The sequence below is a fragment of the Schistocerca nitens genome, chromosome 5 (assembly GCF_023898315.1).
Source record: "Schistocerca nitens isolate TAMUIC-IGC-003100 chromosome 5, iqSchNite1.1, whole genome shotgun sequence".
In the NCBI taxonomy this organism is placed as follows: Eukaryota; Metazoa; Arthropoda; class Insecta; order Orthoptera; family Acrididae; genus Schistocerca; species Schistocerca nitens.
The window spans coordinates 687,976,098-688,001,671 of NC_064618.1; the positions used below are offsets into that span (position 1 = coordinate 687,976,098).

The 25,574-nt window shown below is 40.3% G+C and overlaps 1 protein-coding gene and 2 non-coding genes across 3 annotated transcripts in view; 1 reads left to right on the forward strand and 2 right to left on the reverse strand.

Moving 5' to 3' along the window:
• LOC126259437 (transmembrane protein 179) overlaps nucleotides 1–25,574 on the forward strand; it is a 54,964-nt gene that overhangs the window by 9,526 nt on the left and 19,864 nt on the right. Inside the window, exon 3 of the mRNA XM_049956252.1 lies at nucleotides 6,777–6,905. Coding sequence (XP_049812209.1) covers nucleotides 6,777–6,905 — 129 coding nt within the window. The remainder of the gene's footprint in view (nucleotides 1–6,776; nucleotides 6,906–25,574) is intronic.
• Nucleotides 7,422–7,496, reverse strand: Trnat-ugu (transfer RNA threonine (anticodon UGU)). Its single transcript has one exon. It is a non-coding gene; the product is annotated as a tRNA-Thr (tRNA).
• On the reverse strand, nucleotides 7,863–7,937 carry Trnat-ugu (transfer RNA threonine (anticodon UGU)). Its single transcript has one exon. It is a non-coding gene; the product is annotated as a tRNA-Thr (tRNA).

The following is a 25,574-nucleotide window of genomic DNA, read 5'->3' on the forward strand; positions in this document are numbered from 1 at the left end:
TTCTACTGGAAGTTATTTTTCAGGATGTTGTGAATATTTATCTGTGATCTATTACTTGTTTTTATATATTTGATTGTATTAACTGTACCTGCACTTTATATTAAAGCGTGTCTCTTCTCAATAAAATGCGAAGTGACATGGCACAGTGGTTAGCACACTGGACTTGCATTCAGTTTGACGTGAGTCAAACCACGCCCGGCCATTTAGATATAGATTTTCTGTGATTTCCCTAAATCTTTAAAGGCAACTGTCGGGATGGTTCTTTTGAAAAGGCATGGCCGATTTCCTTCCCCAGTCCAAGCTCGCGCTCAGTCTGTAATGACCTCATTGCGAAATTGGACGTTGACCACGAATCTTCCTTTTTTTCAATTAAAAACAAAATGCCAAAGACCTTAACTTGCAAAAATTCTGTCCACAATTATGGAACAAGGAATAGAAATATAATAGAGACTTCAAAATATACTAGATTAAGTCAGTCCCATGATATTTTCAAATATACTAGCAGACAGCTCTGTAGTAAACTACCCCTGGCAGTGAGAGACCAACCATACAATTCCTTTGAAAGGTATGTAGAGAACCTACTAATCGACCACTGTGCTCATGACATAGAAGAATTCTATAATAGTATGATATCCTAAACCAAACATTTAATTTTAATGTAAAATATAAAGTAACATCTTGTTATCACCAATGGTTGTTGAATAAATATGAACAAATATTTGCTCTCAATGCTACTTAGATCTCAGGCTGTTTCCATGTTATTCATTGACTTTGATACCCGTCACACATTAGCTTAACACAAATACAAGCAAACTTGCATAGTTTTGTAAAGAAAAAAAAATGATCAAAGTTAGTAGAGAAAAGGATAGCTATAATATGTGCATTACTACAGAGATTAAGCAGTGAAAGTGAAGTGAATCTGAAGGGAGCCAAGTAAAAAAGTATAATTATTTTGACCAAGAAAAGTGGGAAAAACAGTATGTACAGGGTGACAGTTATTGAACTATATGAAATAAAGTAAAATAAATCATAACTTCTGAATGGTTTGCGTTGTGATGTTCAAACTGCACGGTTGGCTGCAGGGCATGATGGGAATTAGTATGCACTGTATTGTTTGGTTTAGTGACAAAGCCCACTTTCATTTGGGTGTGTCAACCGGTAAGCAAAATTGGCACATTTGGGGGCTGAGAATCAGCATTTTGCAATCGAGAAGTCTCTTCTCCCACAACGGGTGACAGTGTGGTGTGCAATGTCCAGTCACGGAATAATTTGTGGGATATTCCTTGATGGCATGGTGAATACCAAAAGGTACATGAAGGTTTTGCAAGAAGATTTCATCCCCATTATCCAAAGTGACCCTGATTTCGACAAGATGTGGTTCATGCAAGAAGGAGCTCAACCCCGTCAAAGCAGGAAAGTGTTTGATGTCCTGGAGGAGCACTTTGGGGACCGCACTCTGGCTCTGGGGTACCCAGGGCCACTGGCATGGGCGTTGATTGGCTGCCATATTCTCCAATCTGAACATATGCAATTCCTTTTTGTGAGGCTATATTAAAGACAAGGTGTACAGCAATAAACCCAAAAACATTGCTGAGCTGAAAATAGCCATTCAGGAAGTCCTCAACAGCATTGATGTTCCAACACTTCAGCAGGTCACACAGAATTTCACTGTTTGTCTGCGCCACATCACCACCAATGATGGCAGGCATATCAAATGTGTTGTAACCTAAATCCAAATATGTAGCAATGTTTACATGTTGAATAAAGTGTGTGCATGCCATAGTTTGTGATTAATTTAAGTTTTTTTTTTTCATATAGTTTAATAATTGTCACCCTGTACAGTTATTAAGGTATAAAGGAAGAGTATGATATGGGAGAAAATAGTGCAAGGAATTGCCATATTTAAATCTTAAGTTAAGTCAGGTATCTGTTTGACAGCTAGTTCTCTTTGGTATGATTCAGGAGACCTGATAAATGAGAATAAAAGTTGACATATTTGGCAGCTTTAATAAGAAGGTGGTGCAAGTGCTGTGTTGTTTCCATAATTGTGAAATGATGATGTGGCCACTTCTTGGTAATGGCCTGTATGGGTGAAACAGACTAATTGTGCCATTATAGAAATAAGTTTTATTTATTTGACAACTCTTACAGCCCAAGTGGAACCATAACTTTAATTTCCAACAAGTTTATAGTGGTTGGGCTATTGAAATCACTACAGTTGAAACTTCTTGGAATTTGCATCTATAGAAACCACATTTTTTTTAAAAAGTGAAACTGATTACAACGAAGTTTCCCTATGGCACATTTGTTTTGATTTCATTCCAGTGATCAAATACATGTAATAGCTATATATGTCATTTTTATCACTCTGTGTACTATTTACATTTATGAACTTTATGGAACAGAAAACAGTTTATTTAACCTTTTTTTTGTTCTCATTATCACTTATGATATTTGTATCACTAACTTACCTCAGCTTAATGAAATTACAATGAAATCCAGACCTTTAGCTGCTTATGGGCATTGATAAATTTCAACGAGGACAGTTGAAAATGTGTGCTTCGACCGGGACTCGAACCCGGGATCTCCTGCTTGCATGGCAGACACTCTTATCAGACTGAGCCACCAAGGACACATAAGATAGTGTGACTGTAGGGACTTATCTCTACCATGCTTCCCGTGAGACCCACACTTCCAACTTATTGTCCACACACTACATTTGTAGTGCCCCTGCCCACTAATTCATTATTCGCGGCAGTCAATCTACCAATTCCCATAGGAGTTGAGCCAATGTGAGTGCATTTGTACTGGAGAAGATCATTGGCTGCTAAGCTTTATCTGTAGGAAGACGGTATCTATTCTTTCGGATGTGTCCGAATGAATATAGTAGGCAGGCACTACAAATGTAGTGTGTGGACAGTAAGTTGGAAATGTGGGTCTCACGGGGAGCATGCCAGAAATAAGTTCCTGCAGTCGCACAATCCTCTGTGTCCTCAGTGGTTCAGTCGGATAGAGCATCTGCCAGGTAAGCAGGAGATCCTGGGTTCGAGTCCTGGTTGAGGCGCACATTTTCAACTGTCCCCGTTGATATTTATTAATGCCTTTAAGTAGCTAAAGGTCTGGATTTCATTGTAATTTCATTCTTAAAGAGCTGCAAGATCATCAATGGTATCTGTTCTTTCAGACATGTCGGAACAAACAGGTGCCATCTTCATATACCTCATCGTATGTTGTGGAAACTGTGCCATTTTTACACTTGGACAGTAGTTTTGACAGTTTTGTGTCCCATACTCTATTTCTCCCCCCATGAACCATGGACCTTGCCGTTGGTGGGGAGGCTTGCGTGCCTCAGCGATACAGATAGCCGTACCGTAGGTACAACCACAATGGAGGGGTATCTGTTGAGAGGCCAGGCAAACGTGTGGTTCCTGAAGAGGGGCAGCAGCCTTCTCAGTAGTTGCAAGGTCAACAGTCTGGATGATTGACTGATCTGGCCTTGTAACAATAACCAAAACGGCCGTGTGCTGTGCTGGTACTGTGAATGGCTGAAAGCAAGGGGAAACTACGGCCGTAATTTTTCCCGAGGGCATGCAGGTTTACTGTATGATTAAATGATGATGGCGTCCTCTTGGGTAAAATATTCTGGAGGTAAAATAGTCCCCCATTCGGATCTCCGGGCGGGGACTACTCAAGAGGATGTCGTTATCAGGAGAAAGAAAACTGGCGTTCTACGGATCGGAGCGTGGAATGTCAGATCCCTTAATCGGACAGGTACGTTAGAAAATTTAAAAAGGGAAATGGATAGGTTAAGGTTAGATATAGTGGGAATTAGTGAAGTTCGGTGGCAGGAGGAACAAGACTTCTGGTCAGGTGACTACAGGGTTATAAATACAAAATCAAATAGGGGTAATGCAGGAGTAGGTTTAATAATGAATAGGAAAATTGGAATGCGGGTAAGCTACTACAAACAGCATAGTGAACGCATTATTGTGGCCAAGATAGATACGAAGCCCACACCTACTACAGTAGTACAAGTTTATATGCCAACTAGCTCTGCAGATGACGAAGAAATTGAAGAAATGTATGATGAAATAAAAGAAATTATTAAGATAGTGAAGGGTGACGAAAATTTAATAGTCATGGGTGACTGGAATTCGAGTGTAGGAAAAGGGAGAGAAGGAAATGTAGTAGGTGATTATGGATTGGAGCTAAGAAATGAAAGAGGAAGCCGCCTTGTAGAATTTTGCACAGAGCACAACTTAATCATAGCTAACACTTGGTTTAAGAATCATGAAAGAAGGTTGTATACATGGAAGAACCCTGGAGATACTAAAAGGTATCAGATAGATTATATAATGGTAAGACAGAGATTTAGGAACCAGGTTTTAAATTGTAAGACATTTCCAGGGGCAGATGTGGACTCTGACCACAATCTATTGGTTATGACCTGTAGAATAAAACTGAAGAAACTGCAAAAAGGTGGGAATTTAAGGAGATGGGACCTGGATAAACTGAAAGAACCAGAGGTTGTACAGAGATTAAGGGAGAGCATAAGGGAACAATTGACAGGAATGGGGGAAAGAAATACAGTAGAAGTAGTATGGGTAGCTTTGAGGGATGAAGTAGTGAAGGCAGCAGAGGATCAAATAGGTAAAAAGACGAGGGCTAGTAGAAATCCTTGGGTAACAGAAGAAATATTGAATTTAATTGATGAAAGGAGAAAATATAAAAATGCAATAAATGAAGCAGGCAAAAAGGAATACAAACGTCTCAAAAATGAGATCGACAGGAAGTGCAAAATGGCTAAGCAGGGATGGCTAGAGGACAAATGTAAGGATGTAGAGGATTATCTCACTAGGGGTAAGATAGATACTGCCTACAGGAAAATTAGAGAGACCTTTGGAGAAAAGAGAGCAACTTATATGGACTTCAAAAGTTCAGATGGAAACCCAGTTCTGAGCAAAGAAGGGAAAGCAGAAAGGTGGATGGAGTATATAGAGGGTCTATACAAGGGCGATGTACTTGAGGACAATATTATAGAAATGGAAGAGGATGTAGATAAACATGAAATGGGAGATATGATACTGCGTGAAGAGTTTGGCAGAGCACTGAAAGACCTGAGTCGAAACAAGGCCCCCGGAGTAGACAACATTCCATTGGAACTACTGACGGCCTTGGGAGAGCCAGTCCTGACAAAACTCTACCATCTGGTGAGCAAGATGTATGAAACGGGCGACATACCCTCAGACTTCAAGAAGAATATAATAATTCCAATCCCAAAGAAAGCAGGTGTTGACAGATGCGAAAATTACCGAACAATCAGTTTAATAAGCCACAGCTGCAAAATACTAACACGAATTCTCTTCAGACGAATGGAAAAACTAGTAGAAGCCAACCTCGGGGAAGATCAGTTTGGATTCCGTAGAAATACTGGAACACGTGAGGCAATACTGACCTTAAGACTTATCTTAGAAGAAAGATTAAGGAAAGGCAAACCTACGTTTCTAGCATTTGTAGACTTAGAGAAAGCTTTTGACAATGTTGACTGGAATACATACTCTCTTTCGAAATCTGAAGGTGGCAGGGTTAAAATACAGGGATCGAAAGACTATGTACAATTTGTACAGAAACCAGATTGCAGTTATAGGAGTCGAGGGACATGAAAGGGAAGCAGTGGTTGGGAAGGGAGTGAGACAGGGTTGTAGTCTCTCCCCAATGTTATTCAATCTGTATATTGAGCAAGCAGTAAAGGAAACAAAAGAAAAATTCGGAGTAGGTATTAAAATCCATGGAGAAGAAATAAAAACTTTGAGGTTCGCCGATGACATTGTAATTCTGTCAGAGACAGTAAAGGACCTCGAAGAGCAGTTGAATGGAATGGACAGTGTCTTGAAAGGAGGATATAAGATGAATATCAACAGAAGCAAAACGAGGATAATGGATTGTAGTCGAATTAAGTCGGGTGATGCTGTGGGAATTAGATTAGGGAACGAGACACTTAAAGTAGTAAAGGAGTTTTGCTATTTGGGGAGCAAAATAACTGATGATGATCGAAGTAGAGAGGATATAAAATGTAGACTGGCAATGGGAAGGAAAGCGTTTCTGAAGAAGAGAAATTTGTTAACATCGAGTATAGATTTAAGTGTCAGGAAGTCATTTCTGAAAGTATTTGTATGGAGTGAAGCCATGTATGGAAGTGAAATATGGACGATAAATAGTTTGGACAAGAAGAGAATAGAAGCTTTCGAAATGTGGTGCTACAGAAGAATGCTGAAGATAAGGTGGGTAGATCACGTAACTAATGGGGAGGTATTGAATAGGACTGGGGAGAAGAGAAGTTTGTGGGACAACTTAACTAGAAGAAGGGATCGGTTGGTAGGACATGTTCTGAGGCATCAAGGGATCACCAATTTAGTATTGGAGGACAGTGTGGAGGGTAAAAATCGTAGAGGGAGACCAAGAGATGAATACACTAAGCAGATTCAGAATGATGTAGGTTGCAGTAGGTACTGGGAGATGAAGAAACCTGCACAGGATAGGGTTGCATGGGAGCTGCATCAAACGAGTCTCAGGACTGAAGACCACAACAACAACAACAACTACTACTACTACTACTACTACTACTACTACTACTACTACTCTATTTCTACAAGGACATTTTGTGTGTGTGTGTGTGTGTGTGTGTGTGTGTGTGTGTGTGTGTGTGTGTGTGGGCGCGCGCGCGCAGTAACTGTTAGTTTTAAAAACTAATGTTTTGTTTGTCTGTCTCTTTACAGCTCATTTGTATCAGCATTTGTGGATGTTGTTACAAGTACAATATTGTGTATTATGACAATCATAGCTGCACTGATGATAACTCTGGGCTTTCTAGTATGGTGTGATGAAATGACAAAAAGATTTCCATCGTAAGTAGTAACCAAGTTGACTGATTAAATTTCCATCATAAGTAGTAACCAAGTTGACTGATTTACAGACCTTTTGTCTTTTTATTTCTGAAAAAATTAAATTTTGTTTGTATTTTGTGATACTATCTTACTTACAAGGGAACCTCCCCATCGCACCCCCCTCAGATTTAGTTATAAGTTGGCACAGTGGATAGGCCTTGAAAAACTGAACACAGATCAATCGAGAAAACAGGAGGAAGTTGTGTGGAACTATGAAAAAAATAAGCAAAATATACAAACTGAGTAGCCCATGCGCAGCATAGACAACATCAAGGATAAAGTGAACTCAGGAGCGCTGTGGTCCCGTGGCTAGCGTGAGCACCTGTGGAACGAGAGGTCCCTGGTTCAATTCTAACCTCGAGTGAAAAGTTTAATTTTTTGTTTTCAGACAATTATCAAAGTGAAATGATAATTAAATAGACACCCTAGCTGCAAGCAGGCGTTGATACACTTCGTTGGGAACATGTTGAAAATGTGTGCCCCGACCGGGACTCGAACCCGGGATCTCCTGCTTACATGGCAGATGCTCTATCCATCTGAGCCACCGCGGGCACAGAGGATAGTGCGTCTGCAGGGAGTTATCCCTTGCACGCTCCCCGTGAGATCCACATTCCCAACATGTCCACAACACTACATTCGTAGTGCGCCTAATAGATGTTTGCCCATCATACTCAGTACTCGTGGCAGATTAATCTACCAAGTCCCATACGAGTTCGGGCATAGCGTGTGCGTTCGCACAAGAAGGTCAAAGGCCGGGAACCCATATTTTTAACTATATGTGACGGTAGTATCTGTTCCCGAAAGAACAGTTACCGTCAATGACCATGCAGCTTTGCTAGAAATGAAATGATAATTAAATAGACACCCTAGCTGCAAGCAGGCGTTGATACACTTCATTGGGGACATGTTGAAAATGTGTGCCCCGACCGGGACTCGAACCCGGGATCTCCTGCTTACATGGCAGACGCTCTATCCATCTGAGCCACCGCGGGCACAGAGGATAGTGCGTCTGCAGGGAGTTATCCCTTGCCGCTCCCCGAGAGATCCACATTCCCAACATGTCCACAACACTACATTCGTAGTGCGCCTAATAGATGTTTGCCCATCATACTCAGTACTCGTGGCAGATTAATCTACCAAGTCCCGTACGAATGTAGTGTTGTGGACATGTTGGGAATGTGGATCTCACGGGGAGCGTGCAAGGGATAACTCCCTGCAGACGCACTATCCTCTGTGCCCGTGGTGGCTCAGATGGATAGAGCGTCTGCCATGTAAGCAGGAGATCCCGGGTTCGAGTCCCGGTCGGGGCACACATTTTCAACATGTCCCCAATGAAGTGTATCAATGCCTGCTTGCAGCTAGGGTGTCTATTTAATTATCATTTCATTTCTAGCAAAGCTGCATGGTCATTGACGGTAACTGTTCTTTCGGGAACAGATACTACCGTCATATATAGTTAATTATCAAAGTTCACGCACTCACACATAATTAACTTCACTCTCCAGAATTCCAGGACATGTTCACATTTGCTTGGACATATGGAGGATTTGATGGTCTACACACGGAAAAATTTGAAAACGTTAAAAACATATGTTTTGACAGAGCACAGGGAAAACTGTGCGACTGTGAAACTGTTGCATTCATTTGTTGCAGTTTGTGACAAACTCTTATGTTTTCATCACTTTTTTGGGAGTGATTATCACATCCACAAGAAAACCTAAATCGGGCAAGGTAGAAGAATCTTTTTACCCATTCGCCAAGTGTACAAGTTAGGTGGGTCGACAACATATTCCTGTCATGTGAAGCACATTCCATCACCAGTGTCATATAGAATATATCAGACGTGTTTTCCTGTGGAGGAATCGGTTGGCTATGACCTTGCGATCAAATGTTTTCGGTTCCCATTGGAGAGGCCCGTCCTTTTGTCTACTAATCGCACGGTTTTGCGGTGCAGTCACAAAACACAGACACTAAACTTATTACAGTGAACAGAGACGTCAATGAACGAACGGACAGATCATAACTTTGCGAAAATAAAGAAATCAGAATTTTCACTTAGGGGAAGACTTGAACCAAGGACCTCTTGTTCCGCAGGTGCTCACGCTAACCACAGGACCACGGCACTCCTGATCTGAGATTATCCTTGATGTTGCTTATGTTGCGCATGGACTACTCAGTTTGTATATGTTGCTTTTTTTTTCCCACACAACTTCTTCCTGTTTTCTAGATTGATCTGTGTTCAGTTTTTCAAGGCCTATCCACTGTGCCAACTTATAACTAAATCTGAGGGGGGTGCGATGGGGAGGTTCCCTTGTTAGTACCTTGCTTTTCCAGCTCTTACCACAGGAAACCTCCGAAAAATGTTATTTCAATACGAAATGTCACTTTGGCCAAGGTAGACTGTCTGATAGTCCCCACTCTATTGTACCTGTCTGATCACCAAAACTAGTCAGGAAGGAATTATTGTAGTGTCTGCAATAAATAATTTTTGTGGTTATAGATAAAATTACAGTATTGTTTGTACCTGGTAGAGGAAAATGCTGTTTCAGTTGTTTTTAAATAAACACGCACAATAATTGTGAAATCTAGAGATACAGAAATGTATGAGTCTTATTTTATTTTTTACCAGATCACTTTGTCATGATTTATTGAGTGGAACACTTGATCAACCGATGTTTCCTGGTAGTGAAGTCTGTTTGTATTGTTTTGGTAGTTGTATTTTGTATCAGTATTGGTTGTCAGTGACCCTTTGGTTGAAAAATACTGTCACATGACCCTTCAATTCACTTCATAAAGGCCGGTTCATTCCCCTGAGTTTTCATTGTGTGTCCAGCAAAGAAAATTTATAGCTTTTGCATTTTTTCCTTAGATTTCACAGTACGTATTATTGTCTTTATGTCATTACCTTTTATGAGATGACTCAACTGTCAATATTGAATATTGAGTAGCTACCGGTAATTGAACTTGTACAGTGTACCAGATAGGGGAAGTAGAGAAAATCTTTATCAAGAGAGGATTATTAAAAGTAGTATGAAATCAACAGTACTCATTCTGGCACAAGACTATATTTTTCCAATGTGATCAGTTTCATATACTAGAAATACTCAAAACTGTCAACATCTAATTTTAACCATAACCCTGCAGGTAATCCTGCAATGGCCAACAACTCAACAAAAGTAGCTGTCTTAAAATTTCCTTTGTGCGCTACCCACCAAAGAGATTGTACACTTGCTAAGTCATTGCTAACTACTACCAAAAATAATGCCTTCAGGAAACAAGAGTAACATTCACTTGCTTCCCGGTGGACATTCTATGTGCCTTTTGTATTGTCACAGTTAACTCTTCCAGGAACCAAATTACACAGGTTGACAGGTACCTTCTACGCTATTACCCCAAGGAAGTGAGATAGGACAGTTACTGCATACAGTGTATGTAAATGATCCAGTAGAAAGCATAAGAAGAAGCTCCTTAAGACTTTTCACAGATGATGCAGTTGTCTATAAGAAAGTAACGATTCCAGCAGATAGTATCAATGTGCAGAATGACGTGCAGAGGGTTGATGAATGCTGCAGGCTCTGGCAGTTGACCCTAAACGTAAACAAATGTAACATGTTGCACGTACATAGGAAAGAAATCCACTATTACACAAATACACTATTTATGACAAATTGCTGGAAACAGTATCTACCATAAAGTATCTAGGAGTAACTATCCAAAGTGATCTTAAGTGGAATGACCACATAAATGTATGACTTACTATGTAGCTATATGATGTATGTAAAATGATATCAGTTGCATGGAAAATGCTTGAAGATGGATCAACAAATCAAATCAAATGAAAAGCAGATAGTGGGAAAAGCGGGTAGCAGGCTGAAGTGCATGGGAAGAATATTAAGGAAATGTAACTCATCCATGAAGAAAGTGGTACACAAGATGCTTGTTCAACCAATTATTGAGTATACTATATCTGTCTGGGGTCCTTACTAAGTAGGACTGACAAGATGCACAGAAAATACAATGAAGAGTGGCATGTTTTGTCGCAGGATCATTAGTCGATGCGAGAGCATTACAGAGATACTTGACAAACTCCAGTGGCAGATGCTATAAGAAAGGGGTTGTGCATCATGGACAGGTTTCCTATTGAAATTTTGAGAGAGCACTTTTCAGGAAGAGCTGACAGTTTATGACTTCCTCGCACATACATCTCGCAAAAGACCATGATGAGAAACTTCAGAAAATTAGAGCTAATAAAGAGGCTTACCGACAGTCATTCTTCTCACATGCCATTTGCGAGTGGAACGGGGAAGGAGGGATCAGTTAGTGTTACCACACACTGTTAGGTGGCCTGTGGAGTATTATGTAGATGTTACCCATTACACCCTGTTCTGTAAATGAATCTGAAATTTATATAAAATATCCTATTTTTCAAAGATATTAACAAATTTATACACTTTATGGATTAGATTTGGTTCAAGTGACACGTGGAGCAGATAGAAAAGGAATAATGGAGCATTTTGTTTTTGAGTCTGCATTTACTCTCATTAAGTTGAAATATTGACAAGACAGACACTCATCCCATTGTCAGAGGAAAACATGAATGGCTGTTCAATAATTTTGACTTTTGCGAAGAACTGGAAAATTAAGAGCATGAAGGCTCTTAATAATGTAGGATTATTCAACTCATCCTTGCATGAGGGTAGTTTAGAAAGTCACTTATATTTGTTCAGTAAGACACAGATACATGTACTGACTTTTTATTGTTTCATATTAGAGTTACTTCAGTAAGACTGAGTGAAATACTGAGTTTATAAAGACATTACTCACATCTGAAGGGAGTGGGGTTCAAACACCCATCCAGTTGTCCTGATTCAATTTTTCCATGGTTTCCCTAAATTGAGTAGGCCAAATGTTAGAATAGCTTCTTCAAAAAAGGTACATAGCCAGTATCCTACCCCATCCTTGCTCTATTTGAGCTTACGCAGCATCTGTAAAGGGTTTGTCCTCAACAGGACATTAAATATTAGTCTTTCTTCCCTTGCAGGCTTATATGCTGTTGTTGTTGTTGTTGTTGTTGTGGTCTTCAGTCCTGAGACTCGTTTGATGCAGCTCTCCATGCTACTGTATCCTGTGCAAGCTTCTTCATCTCCCAGTACCTACTGCAACCTACATCATTCTGAATCTGCTTAGTGTATTCATCTCTTGGTCTCCCTCTATGATTTTTACCCTCCACGCTGCCCTCCAATACTAAATTGGTGATACCTTGATGCCTCAGAACATGTCCTACCAACCGATCCCTTCTTCTGGTCAAGTTGTGCCACAAACTCCTCTTCTCCCCAATCCTATTCAGTACTTCCTCATTAGTTATGTGATCTACCCATCTAATCTTCAGCATTCTTCTGTAGCACCACATTTCGGAAGCTTCTATTCTGTTCTTGTCCAAACTATTTATCGTCCATGTTTCACTTCCATACATGGCTACACTCCATACAAATACTTTCAGAAATGACTTCCTGACACTTAAATCTATACTCGATGTTCACAAATTTCTCTTCTTCAGAAACGCTTTCCGTGCCATTGCCAGTCTACATTTTATATCCTCTCTACTTCGACCATCATCAGTTATTTTGCTCCCCAAATAGCAAAACTCCTTTACTACTTTAAGTGTCTCCTTTCCTAATCTAATTCCCTCAGCATCGCTCGACTTAATTTGACTACATTCCATTATCTTCGTTTTGATTTTGTTCATGTTCATCTTATATCCTCCTTTCAAGACACTATCCATTCCGTTCAACTGCTCTTCCAAGTCCTTTGCTGTCTCTGACAGAATTACAATGTCATCGGCGAACCTCGAAGTTTTTATTTCTTCTCCATGGATTTTAATACCTACTCCGAATTTTTCTTTTGTTTCCTTCACTACTTGCTCAATATACAGATTGAATAACATCGGGGAGAGACTACAACCCTGTCTCACTCTCTTCCCAACCACTGCTCCCCTTTCATGTCCCTCGACTCTTATAACTGCAATCTGATTTCTGTACAAATTGTAAATAGCCTTTCCCTCCCTGTATTTTACCCCTGCCACCTTCAGAATTTGAAAGAGAGTATTCCAGTCAATATTGTCAAAAGCTTTCTCTAAGTCTACAAATGCTAGAAACGTAGGTTTGCCCTTCCTTAATCTAGATTCTAAGATAAATCGTAGGGTCAGTATTGCCTCACGTGTTCCAACATTTCTACGGAATCCAAACTGATCTTCCCCGAGGTTGGCTACTACTAGTTTTTCCATTCGTCTGTAAAGAATTTGCGTTAGTATTTTGCAGCTGTGACTTATTAAACTGATAGTTCGGTAATTTTCACATCTGTCAACACCTGATTTCTTTGGGATTGGAATTACTATATTCTTCTTGAAGTCTGAGGGTATTTCGCCTGTTCTCACACATCTTGCTCACCAGATGGTAGAGTTTTGTCAGGACTGGCTCTCCCAAGGCCGTCAGTAGTTCCAGTGGAATGTTGTCTACTCCGGGGGCCTTGTTTCGACTCAGGTCTTTCAGTGCTCTGCCAAACTCTTCACGCAGTATCATATCTCCCATTTCATGTTTATCTACATCCTCTTCCATTTCTATAATATTGTCCTCAAGTACATCGCCCTTGTATAGACCCTCTATATACTCCATCCACCTTTCTGCTTTCCCTTCTTTGCTCAGAACTGGGTTTCCATCTGAGCTTTTGATGTCCATATAAGTTGCTCTCTTTTCTCCAGAGGTCTCTTTAATTTTCCTGTAGGCAGTATCCATCTTACCCCTAGTGAGATAATCCTCTACATCCTTACATTTGTCCTCTAGCCATCCCTGCTTAGCCATTTTGCACTTCCTGTCGATCTCATTTTTGAGACGTTTGTATTCCTTTTTGCCTGCTTCATTTATTGCATTTTTATATTTTCTCCTTTCATCAATTAAATTCAATATTTCTTCTGTTACCCAAGGATTTCTACTAGCCCTCGTCTTTTTACCTACTTGATCCTCTGTTGCATTCACTACTTCATCCCTCAAAGCTACCCATACTTCTTCTACTGTATTTCGTACCCCCATTCCTGTCAATTGTTCCCTTATGCTCTCCCTGAAACTCTGTACAACCTCTGGTTCTTTCAGTTTATCCAGGTCCCATCTCCTTAAATTCCCACCTTTTTGCAGTTTCTTCAGTTTTATTCTACAGGTCATAACCAATAGATTGTGGTCAGAGTCCACATCTGCCCCTGGAAATGTCTTACAATTTAAAACCTGGTTCCTAAATCTCTGTCTTACCATTATATAATCTATCTGATACCTTTTAGTATCTCCAGGGTTCTTCCATGTATACAACCTTCTTTCATGATTCTTAAACCAAGTGTTAGCTATGATTAAGTTGTGCTCTGTGCAAAATTCTACAAGGTGGCTTCCTCTTTCATTTCTTAGCTCCAATCCATAGTCACCTACTATGTTTCCTTCTCTCCCTTTTCTTACACTTGAATTCCAGTCACCCATGACTATTAAATTTTCGTCACCCTTCACTATCTGAATAATTTCTTTTATTTCATCATACATTTCTTCAGTTTCTTCGTCATCTGCAGAGCTAGTTGGCATATAAACTTGTACTACTGTAGTAGGTGTGGGCTTCGTATCTATCTTGGCCACAATAATGCGTTCACTATGCTGTTTGTAGTAGCTTACCCGCATTCCAATTTTCCTATTCATTATTAAACCTACTCCTGCATTACCCCTATTTGATTTTGTATTTATAACCCTGTAGTCACCTGACCAGAAGTCTTGTTCCTCCTGCCACCGAACTTCACTAATTCCCACTATATCTAACCTTAACCTATCCATTTCCCTTTTTAAATTTTCTAACCTACCTGTCCGATTAAGGGATCTGACATTCCACACTCCGATCCGTAGAATGCCAGTTTTCTTTCTCCTGATAACGACATCCTCTTGAGTAGTCCCCACCCGGAGATCCGAATGGGGGACTATTTTACCTCCGGAATATTTTACCCGAGAGGACGCCATCATCATTTAATCATACAGTAAAGCTGCATGCCCTCGGGAAAAATTCATCTGTCGGTAGCGTTTCTTTCTCTTCTGATGATTGTGCTAATCATGGTTCAGGGTCCACATGAAACTGTAGATCTCTTTATAACAGGCTTAGCTGATCAGTTCAAACACTGATGGAGGCCACAGACATACCACCTGTAGTGGGGCCATGACTAGAAAAGCATTAAATTGTTCAAACTAACCTTTTGATTGAGAAAATATTAATTATTTTTTGGAGATTAGTAATCACTGGGAACCAAATCAGGGTTGTATATAAGATCATCAAACATTTCACCTATTGGTAAATATGCTGTTCCTCCTGTTAGTGGAATGCAGAGCAAAAGAGTAGTGGTTCATTAATCATTGGCAATTCAGACATATTGTGCATAATGGTACCCCACTATAGCAAGGGATTGAAAAGAACACTAGATGCATTCAGTGTGTACGCCTGAAGGCCTCATTCCACATATTGAAGGGGGTATTCAGACAGCCATTGAAGGAACGGGGTGCAGTCAACTACAGTTTGTGGTGCATGTTGGAAGAAACAATGCCTGTCTCTGGGCTCCTAGGTAATGCTAATATCATTCCACTAACGTCTGGCAGGAAAGGTTGAGAAGATTAGCCTCGCTTGTAGAATTTCAGTGAAGTATAACACTCTAAATTTGATCGAAGTGAGATTTTGGGGAAAATTTAAGTGTACGTATACCAAAAGATAGACAGTGAGAAATTGAGGTGGTATATTCCTAGCAATAGAAGAGAAACTCAAATTCACCAAGATAGAAATTGAAACAACATGCAAATTGTGACTTTACAGGCTTTATCGATGTATCTGTTGCAAATACTATTCTCGGGTTTGTTGCCAGATCTTATTGCGTAATATTTCGTCACAGCAACTGCATGATGTTCAGGTGGTGGTAGTTGCTGCTGTCACTACTGCAAGACCTGACTGATGATAATAACACAGTAGCATTGAAATTTATTAGACCAGGAGCAGACAATATGCATGTGTGGGAAGATGCTCGCAGTTGGAGAACAGTGGCGCTTCTAGTGCCCCCTGTTGGGAGCCACAGAAAGGCCATCCACACGTGCACTGTAGGCAGTGACTGTGCTGCCAGACATTCATGTGCTTAAAAGCTGAATTAAATTTAAGCAGTATGTTGCATTGAACCATGAATAAGAAATTCATGTTTTCTCTGTTTTGATTTAATGGCAGCCAGTTCTGAATTCCAGGCACCGCTTAATTGAAAACTTGCATCCCTGTTGATAAGATAGTCTGCCACACAGATATATATGGCCTCCTTAACAACACAGTCCCAGAAAGATGATGCTGAAGATAAAATTTCAGTCTTTACGTAAAACATGCAATGCCCCTTTTCCAGACAGTGCTCCACCACCACTGATTTATCAGGTTGCCCCAGGCTTTTGTGATGATGGCATTCGACACAATGTTCTTGCATGATTCAACGTGTCTGCCTTAAATAAGATTTTCCACATTGGCATGGGATCTCGTACATGCCACATTTCCTAAGGCCAAGGTCATCTTTGACCGAGCACAATAAATTCCTCAATTTTGGTGGTGGCTGAAAAACACATTTGACCTTATGCCTTCTGAACATTCTTTCTATTCTTGAAGACATGCCACCAAAACAGGACAAGAATGCCAATGCAGTGGGTGCCCCTGCATCTTCATTTACATTCGTGCTTTGAATTTGCATAGAACATAATGCGTGGTGTATCTATCTATTGGAATAGCCATTCTGTTTGAATACTGTTCTTAGGTGTTGTAGTTCACCAGGTAGAATTTTGGGATCTGAGACCACATGTGCTCTATGCACCAAGGAGCATAAGACACTAATGCATTGTGCAGGGTGATGACAACTTGTGACCTGCAAATATACCTCCATGTGAGCTGATTTGTGATGTACTATATCCCAGTGTACCATTGGCTTTTCTTATCATCATGACATCCAGAAATGCTAAAATGCCATCTTTTTCCACTTCCATTGTGAACTTTATATTTGGATGGAGCAAGTTCAGATGACAGAGAAATGCAGGTGATGTATCTATTCAAAGGTGCTACACCACAAATGTGTCATCTCCATACCACCAGAAGCAGGAAGGTTTGAGACTTGCCTACTGTAGTGCTTTTTCCTCAAAGTCTTCCGTAAAATAGTTGGCCACCACGGGAGATAGAGGACTTCCCATGGTGACACTGTCCACTGGTTCAAAATACTGGTCTTCTAATAAGAAATAAGTTACCATAAGCACATGTTTCAACACTGCCGCAATGTCTTTCTCAAACTGGCTGCTGATAAGCTCTAATGAGTCCTGCAGGGGTACTTTTGTAAATAAAGATACAAAGTCAAAGCTAACCAAAAGATCTGACAGTTGTAGCTTTAATGTCTTCGGGCATCCTATAAAGTCCTCTGAACTGTGGATATGGTGGTCACACTTACCTCTGAGAGGTCACGAGAGTGTAGTAAGGTGTTTGGCCAGAAAATAGGTAGAAGCTCAAATGCTGCTTACTATTGGATAAAGAGGAGACCCATCCTTATGTATCTGTGGTAGACCCTAGAGTCTTGGGGGAGCTTCAGCCTTTTGGTGTAGGCTCTTCATGATTTCAGAAGCAATAGAACTCTTCTTAAGAAGGTCTAATGTTTTTCCCTGTATCTTGCCAGTTGGATCCTCTCTTAGCTTGTGATAAGAAGGATCATTGAGGAGCAGCACCTCCATCTTGCTGTTGTATTCAGCTCGTGAGAAGAGGACGGTGGTATTCCCCTTGTAAGCAGGTACCATGACGAGGTCTTCGTCTGCTCTCAAGTCTCACAGAGCCTTCCTTTCTGCTGAGCTGATGTTAAACTTTCTTGTTGGGGCTTATGTTAAAATTCTGCAGGTGTCCCTCCTAATCTCTTCTGCGACATCACAGGGAAGCTTCAAAATTGCCTGTTCCATGCCAGCTATGACATCTAGGATTGGGATAGTGGTGTCCACAAGATCCCATGTCTTTGTGGAAAATTGTGTATTGGACAAACATGCTGAACTTGCAAGGATGTTGTGTTGAACACCACCACCATACAGGCCTGGGGCAACATGATAAATCAGCGGTAGCAGAGCTTTGTCTAGACACGGGACTTCTCATGTTCTACACAATGACCAAAATTTTGTCCCTGGTGTTATGTTCCTGGGACTGTTGTTATGGAGGCCATACACATCCACACAGTAGACAACCTTATCAACAGGGATGCAGGTTTTCAACTAAGCACTGCCTGGAATCCATCACTGGCTTGCATTAAATCAAAACTTAAAAAAGAACTTCTGATTCATGACTCAGCACAATGCACTGCTGAGATTTTATTCTGCTTTTAACAACACGAGTTTCCGACAGCACAGTCATTGTCCACAGTGTACACGCGAAACATCTTTCTGTGGCTCCCAGCAGGGTGAATTAGGAGTGCTACTTTTCTCCAACTGCAAGCGTCTTCCTGTGCAAGCATATTGCCTGCTCCTGGCATGATAAATTTTGATGCTGCCATGTGATTATCATCAGTCACGTCTTGCTGCAGTGACAGCAGCAACTGTCACCACCTGTAGATGTGGAGCAGCTTCATCAATGAAATATTGTGGAATTCACACAATACTATCTGGTGGAAAATCCAAGAAGTATATTTGCAGTGTGCAAAATAGTTTGGGCAAGGTTCAGCATCAAGAGTGGGCATAAACGTATAACTGATTCTTTCTCTCAACCACCAAAATCATCCCCAGGCGTAACTAAAAGCTTTAAAGGAAATCTCAGTTTGCTAGTACATATGTTCACTAATTGTACTATCATCATTACAGCTGACTTTAATCATCACCCAGTCAACTGGAACAGTTAGCTTTGTAAGTGATGTAACAATACATCCTACAAAATAATACTAAATGCCTTCTCTAAAAACTGCCCCCCCTTTCTCTCTCCTCCCCCCCCCCCCTTTCTCTCAGTGATCACAGGCCCAGTAGACCATGCGCTGCATCAAAGATCTGCTTCCACCACCTTCTATCTCTTGCAGTCTCTCTCCACCCTGTGGAAATTCATAATGCTGAGATGTCCTTCTCTGTGTCATCTTTCCACCTTGTACAAGGTCTGCTCAATGGTCTTGTTGCCTGAAGAGTTCCTTCAAATGCTTTCTTGGTGTTTCTGTTGTTTTCCATTCTAGCCACATGTCCAGCCCATTACAGTCTCCTACTTTTTAATTTCTGGATGATAGTGGGTTGCTTCATTAACTGCTGAATTTCATTGTTCTTCTGAATTCTCCACATGCCATTCTCCATCATGGATCCCCAGATTTTTCTCATTACTTTTCTTTCGAAAACATTGAGTTTTTCTCTTTCATTCTGTGTAAGCATCCAGCTTTCTGAACTGTACAGTACTATGGGGCAGATGATAGGGTTGTATATCTTCATCTTTGTGATGATTGACACAGTTTTACTATTCAGTGGGTTGCTTAGTGAGTACAGACATCTTGACCCTGAGGCTATTCTTTCGTTTGTATCCATTATTATGATATTTTTACTGTTGAAACGTGATCCAACGTATATAAACTGAAAAACTTTTCTGGATTTAGAATTTTAGTCAATTTCAAAGTAATGATTTGGGTTTATGACTCGGCCTATTTCCATATATTCTGTTTTCTCGTGGTTAATCAAAAGCCCCATTTTGCTCACACTGTGCCTGAGAAATCTGCACATGTCTTTCAGTTCCACTCAGCAACACTATATCATCTGCATAAGCCAGGAGTTTTACTTCACTGTGTTCGAACTGGAGACCATTGTATAGGTGTACATTACTCTCCTGGACCACTTTCTCAAATGCAAGGTTAAAGATGACACATGAAAGAGCATCTCCTTGTCGTAAGCCTGTTTTAATTGGAAAGGTGGGGGATATGGATCCCCTGAACATCACTATTGCCTGGGAGCCATCCATGCATAGATGTATCACCCTAATGGTTTTTACTGGGTATACTAAACTTTCGTAACATGTTGTAGAGGCTACTTCTGTGGGTGCTGTCATTGGCTCGCTGGAAGTCAATGAAGAGACAGTGGATGTTTTTGTTAAATTCCCAGTATTTCTCAAAGATCTGTAGTATAGTAAACAAATTATCAGTTGTGGAATGGTTTGTTCAAAATCCAGCCTGATAATCTTGAATAATGTTTTCTGCGTAATGTTTAAATTTTTCCAGAATAATCACTGACAGGATTTTGTATGTTATGTTCAGCAAAATGATTCCTCCGTAATTTCCACATTCCACTCTGTTTTCTTTCTTGTGCATGGGACAGATTATTGCAATTTTCCAATCTTCAGGCAATGTTTCACTTTTCCAGATCATTGTGACAAGGTTATAAATTTCTTTGTACAGTCTGCTTCTGCCCTCTGTTAACATCTCTGCTGCTATCTGGTCCTCGCCTGCTGTGTTGTTGTTTTTCAGCTTTTGAATGGTGTGGATCACTTCCTGTTCTGTGGTTCCACATTCGTCATTATTAATGCTGTCACTCTCAGACATTGCGTAACTGAAGGTTATGTGCAGATCAGTGCCTTTAACATTTCTGAGAAAACCCAGGATAGATATTTGAAAGCCCACTTATAATGGATATGTAGTATAACCCCACTTTTACATTCAGAAGTTAATGTTTTTCTACCATTTCCAACTAGTATAACCCCACTTTTACATTCAGAAGTTAATGTTTTTCTGCCCTTTCCAACTATTTCAATACTGTCAACTTTTGCTATGTTCCCAATATTAATTCACACCTGTTTGTATGTTAACATATTTATAATTTTTGTATGATTTGCACTTTATGATACAACATTCATAGAGAAAAAATTAATGTACTTCACATAAAATGATGCTGACATCGGCCTACAAGTATTGTTTACAAGTTTTACATGCTTAATTTTCTTGAACCCTGGATTTTCTGATCTGTAGATCTGAAACAATAAAAATTGGAACAATTTGTGGCACTTGGGTAAAATACTCTGGAGGTAAAATAGTCCCCCATTCGGATCTCCAGGTGGGGACTACTCAAGAGGACGTCATTATCAGGAGAAAGAAAACTGGCATTCTACGGATTGGAGGGTGGAATGTCAGATCCCTTAATCAGGCAGGTAGGTTAGAAAATTTAAAAAGGTATAAATAGTTTGGTCAAGAAGAAAATAGAAGCTTTTGAAATGAAATGTGGTGCTACAGAAGAATACTGAAGATTCGGTGGGTAGATCGCATAACTAATGAGAAGGTATTGAATAGAATTGGGGAGAAGAGGAGTTTGTGGCACAATTTGACTAGAAGAAGGGATCGGTTGGTAGGGCATGTTCTAAGGCATCAAGGGATCACCAATTTAGTATTGGAGGGCAGTGTGGAGGGTAAAAATCGTAGAGGGATACCAAGAGATGAATACACTAAACAAATTCAGAAGGATGTAGGTTGCAGTAGGTACTGAGAAATGAAGAAGCTTTCACAGGATAGAGTAGCATGGAGAGCTGCATCAAACCAGTCTCTGGACGACTGAAGACGACGCCGACGACGCCGACGACGACAACAACAACAACAACAACAACAACAACAGTACTTTTTCTCTTGCCACTGCTAAGCTCCACTCAGCTTGGTGACTGATGACAGTAACTGTTTCGATAGAAGTTACAAGAAGGTGTGACTTAAGATGAACATTCACTTCTTTCTTGTCATTACCAACTCTAACTTTCAGTACTAGAGGAGGAGATTAGTGTTTAATGTCCCGTCGACAACGAGTTCATTAGAGATGGAGCACAAGCTCCGATTAGGAAAGGATGGGGAAGGAAATCAGTCGTTCCCTTTCAAAGGAACCATCCCGGCATTTGTGCCTGAAACAATTTAGGGAAATCACGGAAAACCTGAATCAGGATGGTTGGAGATGGATTTGAACTTTCATCCTCCCGAATGAGAGTCCAGTGTGTTAACCACTGCACCACGTCACTCAGTAACTTTCAGTCCTGTATGCTACATAAAAAGTAGTATGGTGACATTATTGTAGCCACGTTATTTCAGTATTAACTTTGCACTGTGACTATGATCATGTTTAGAGGACATCTACCTTTGAGTATTTGTAAGCAATATTATAATTTTGTTTATGGTTCGCATATGCACGAACAGTGTCACCTGGTAGCCGAAGTTGACTATGTTGGCTGTGCTGACAAATTTGTTGTTACAGACCGAGATGAGTCAATTTCAATTGACACGGTTACTACCATCAACCACAGTGCCAAGAGTTAATTATGTGTAACGTGTAGCTTTGTTCAAAGTGTTGCGTAAGTAATCAACATTGCAGCTGTTTCTTTCAAGTAGAAGTTTAGTGTTTGCTGTTGCAATTTTAAGGTGGAAAATATTACAAAAGAGGTAGAAAAACCCTTTTTATGGAAGAGAAAGTAAAAATTCTTGAAAGAGTTGAAGTTTGTTATGGAACACGCATTGCATTAACACAGAGTTTTGGGGTACCTATGTCTACGCTGAACACCATTGTTTAAAACAAAGGCTTTATTTTGGAAAGTGCAAGTAACAGAGGGCTAAAATCAAAATAGATTAAATATGCCAGTTACACTAAACATGCAGAGCTGGAAGAAATTAGGAAGAGCTGGTTTCAAATAGCATGTGCTTTATATGTCCCCCTGAACAATATGATACGGGATGAAAAGGTGCTGAAGGCAGCCAGTATTCTTGGAGTCGAAGACTCTTACATCTGATCGGTGGATCGATGGGTATAAGAAGTGATATATGAAATGTGGTGTTTAAAACTGTATGTGGTGAAGGAAACATTGTAAACATAAAAACAGTTGCTGAGTGGCTGCAGCAGATTACAAGAACTTATAAAGTATATAAACTAAAGACTGTCTTCAGTATATATAAATCTGGTATTTCTTTCAGTACCATTCCAAACAAAACACTCACAATGAAAGGCAAAAATTGCCATGGTGGAAACCTAGTAAAGTTTGCCTTACAGTAATGCTAGGTACAAATACTGTTGGCTCTGAAAAATGAAACCATGTGTGATAGACAAATAAAAAACATATTGTTTTAAAAATGTAAAAAAACATTGCAAATAAATAACATTGCCAATAACAAAGCATGGTTGACATCATAATTACTTAGACGTAATTGCAAAGCACTGATGCAAGAATGGGAACTTGTAATAGGAAAATTCTCCTTTTTGTAGTAAGTTGCCCTGTACATCAAAACATATAAATTTACGCAATGTCCTGCCACCAAACTGCAGAAAAAGATTGCAGTTCTTGGATTTGGGACTTGTCCATGCCTTCAAAACCTCTTTTAGGAAAGACATTGAAGCCATTGTTAAGAATGTGGTAAATTTGACGGAAGCTGGAAAAGATCTAGCCTCCTTCAGTGTGTCATTGTTAGATGTATTGGATTATATTGCCAAGACATAGAGAGAGGTTGAAGAGTCTACTGTTTCCACCTGCTTTTATAAAATGGGATTCATTCAAGCACATGAAGGAAATTAAACTTGTTTCATTGTGGGAAAAGCTGCAGTCGGAGCATCTAGTACAAGATTTTCTATACGCTAATAAAAATGTTGTCACTACTGACAGGGTATATTTTAAATAAATGATTGACTTGCATATACAGACAAATGACTACAGCACAGGACACACTGAGCGAGGTTGCACTGTGGTTAGCTCACTGGACTCGCATTTGGGACGACAGTGGTTCAAACCCACATCCAGCCATCCTGATTTAGGTTTTCCATGATTTCCCTAAATAGCTTCAAGCAAATGCCGGGATGGTTCCTTTGAAAGGGCACAGCCACCGTCCTTCCCCATCCTTCCCTAATAGAATGGGACAGATGACCTCGCTGTTTGGTCCCCCTCCCAACCAACCATCCAACCAACCAACCACTGGACATGATAGTAATGACGATAGTGAGGTTCCTTCTGTTGCAGATGTAAATGCAACAGTGAAGACAATAATAATGAAACAATATTTCTGCTGGAGATGTTAAAGCTTTCCATTGTGTTTATGAATTGGAAAACCATATTGAAACAATTCACGAAGATGTAAATTATCCACAATTCTGGATTTTTGTTAAAAATTAGATCCTACCATACGTGTTTGTTCATTGTCACATTTATGTAAGACCAATTTGAAGTTCATATATAATAAATGAAATTGCTTGTTAATGTTTTATTGAGTGCTTGCCTCTTAAGGGCTAGCGTGTGATCCCCTGAGACCAGAATGAAATTTTCACCCAGCAGTAGAATGTGCATTTGTACAATACTTCCTGACAGATTGAAACTTTGTGCCAGACTTACTCAAACTTCTGGAAGGTAAGTGGTGAGCTACTGGTGGAAGTAAAGTTGGGAGGACAGCTCATGAATCATGCTTTGGTAATCCATGTGGTTGGAGCACTTACCTGTGAAAAGCAAAGGTCCCAGATTTGAGTCTTAGTACAGCACACTGTATTCATCTGCCAGTAAGTTTCACCCCCTGAAGTGCAGCCTATGATGGCAGATTGATCTGAGATCTAAGTGAGGTTTGTAGAGTAGATGTATGTGAGGATGCTCCTGGTTAAATAATGGAGATCACAATATATCAGAGAAGGTGCGTAAACTACAGTAGCTTCGAACAGATTCACTCTAAGATTCTGCAGCAAGGCCATAGTGCTGGCCAAAGAATTTCCTCGTGCTGCAACATGCAATCCCTGCTGAGTTACCACAGAGCCTCTTCCTGGGAGTGCAGAGCACACAGGGGGTGGACGGTTCTGCTGTATACCTAATTTTTGTGCAGGTACGTATGACCAGGCTTGCTGTGGCTGGTTATTAATCTATTAATGTAGTGGCGTGGTTGGACCATTTCTCACTGTGTTGAGTAGGTGGTGTTTGCATGGTTGATACCAGTCAAAAAAGATGGTATTGTACAAGGTGAGGTCATCCAAAACAGTTGTGGTGGTCAGGGTTAGTGAGTGGTGGAGGCTGAAGTGAAGGAGGGGACTGTGCCGAAGCAACAAAAGTAGCAACTGTGACTGTGAGAATCCCATCTCCTGAAAATGTGGAAGTGATCTAATCTGGATGGCAGGACATCAGTCCATTCCCCTCCATGACACAAGAGATGTTTTAAGTGTGTGCTGCCAGTGCTCTAACAGTCCATTACTTTATGGATGGTAAGCTGTTGTTCAAAGTGCTGAACATTGCATAAGTGACATACCCCAGTAAAAAGTGCTGACTTGAACTGTCTGCCTGGATCTGTCATTATTGTAGCAGGGCAGTCAAAATAGAAAAATCCATAGAATGACAAATGTCTTTGCAATGGTCTTGACACTGATGTCCAGAATTGGTGTAGTTTCAACCCAACATGTTACTGTGTCAGTTGATGAAAGAATACATTGATAACCCTGTGAATTGGGGAGGGGTCCAACAGTATCTAAGATGACATGCTGAAAAGTCTGTTAGAAGTAGAATAACAGGCATGTTGTTGTTGTGCACACCATCCTGTTTTGGAGTGTTGACATGCAGTATATGCTTGCATTTATGATATACAGCCTTCCTTGA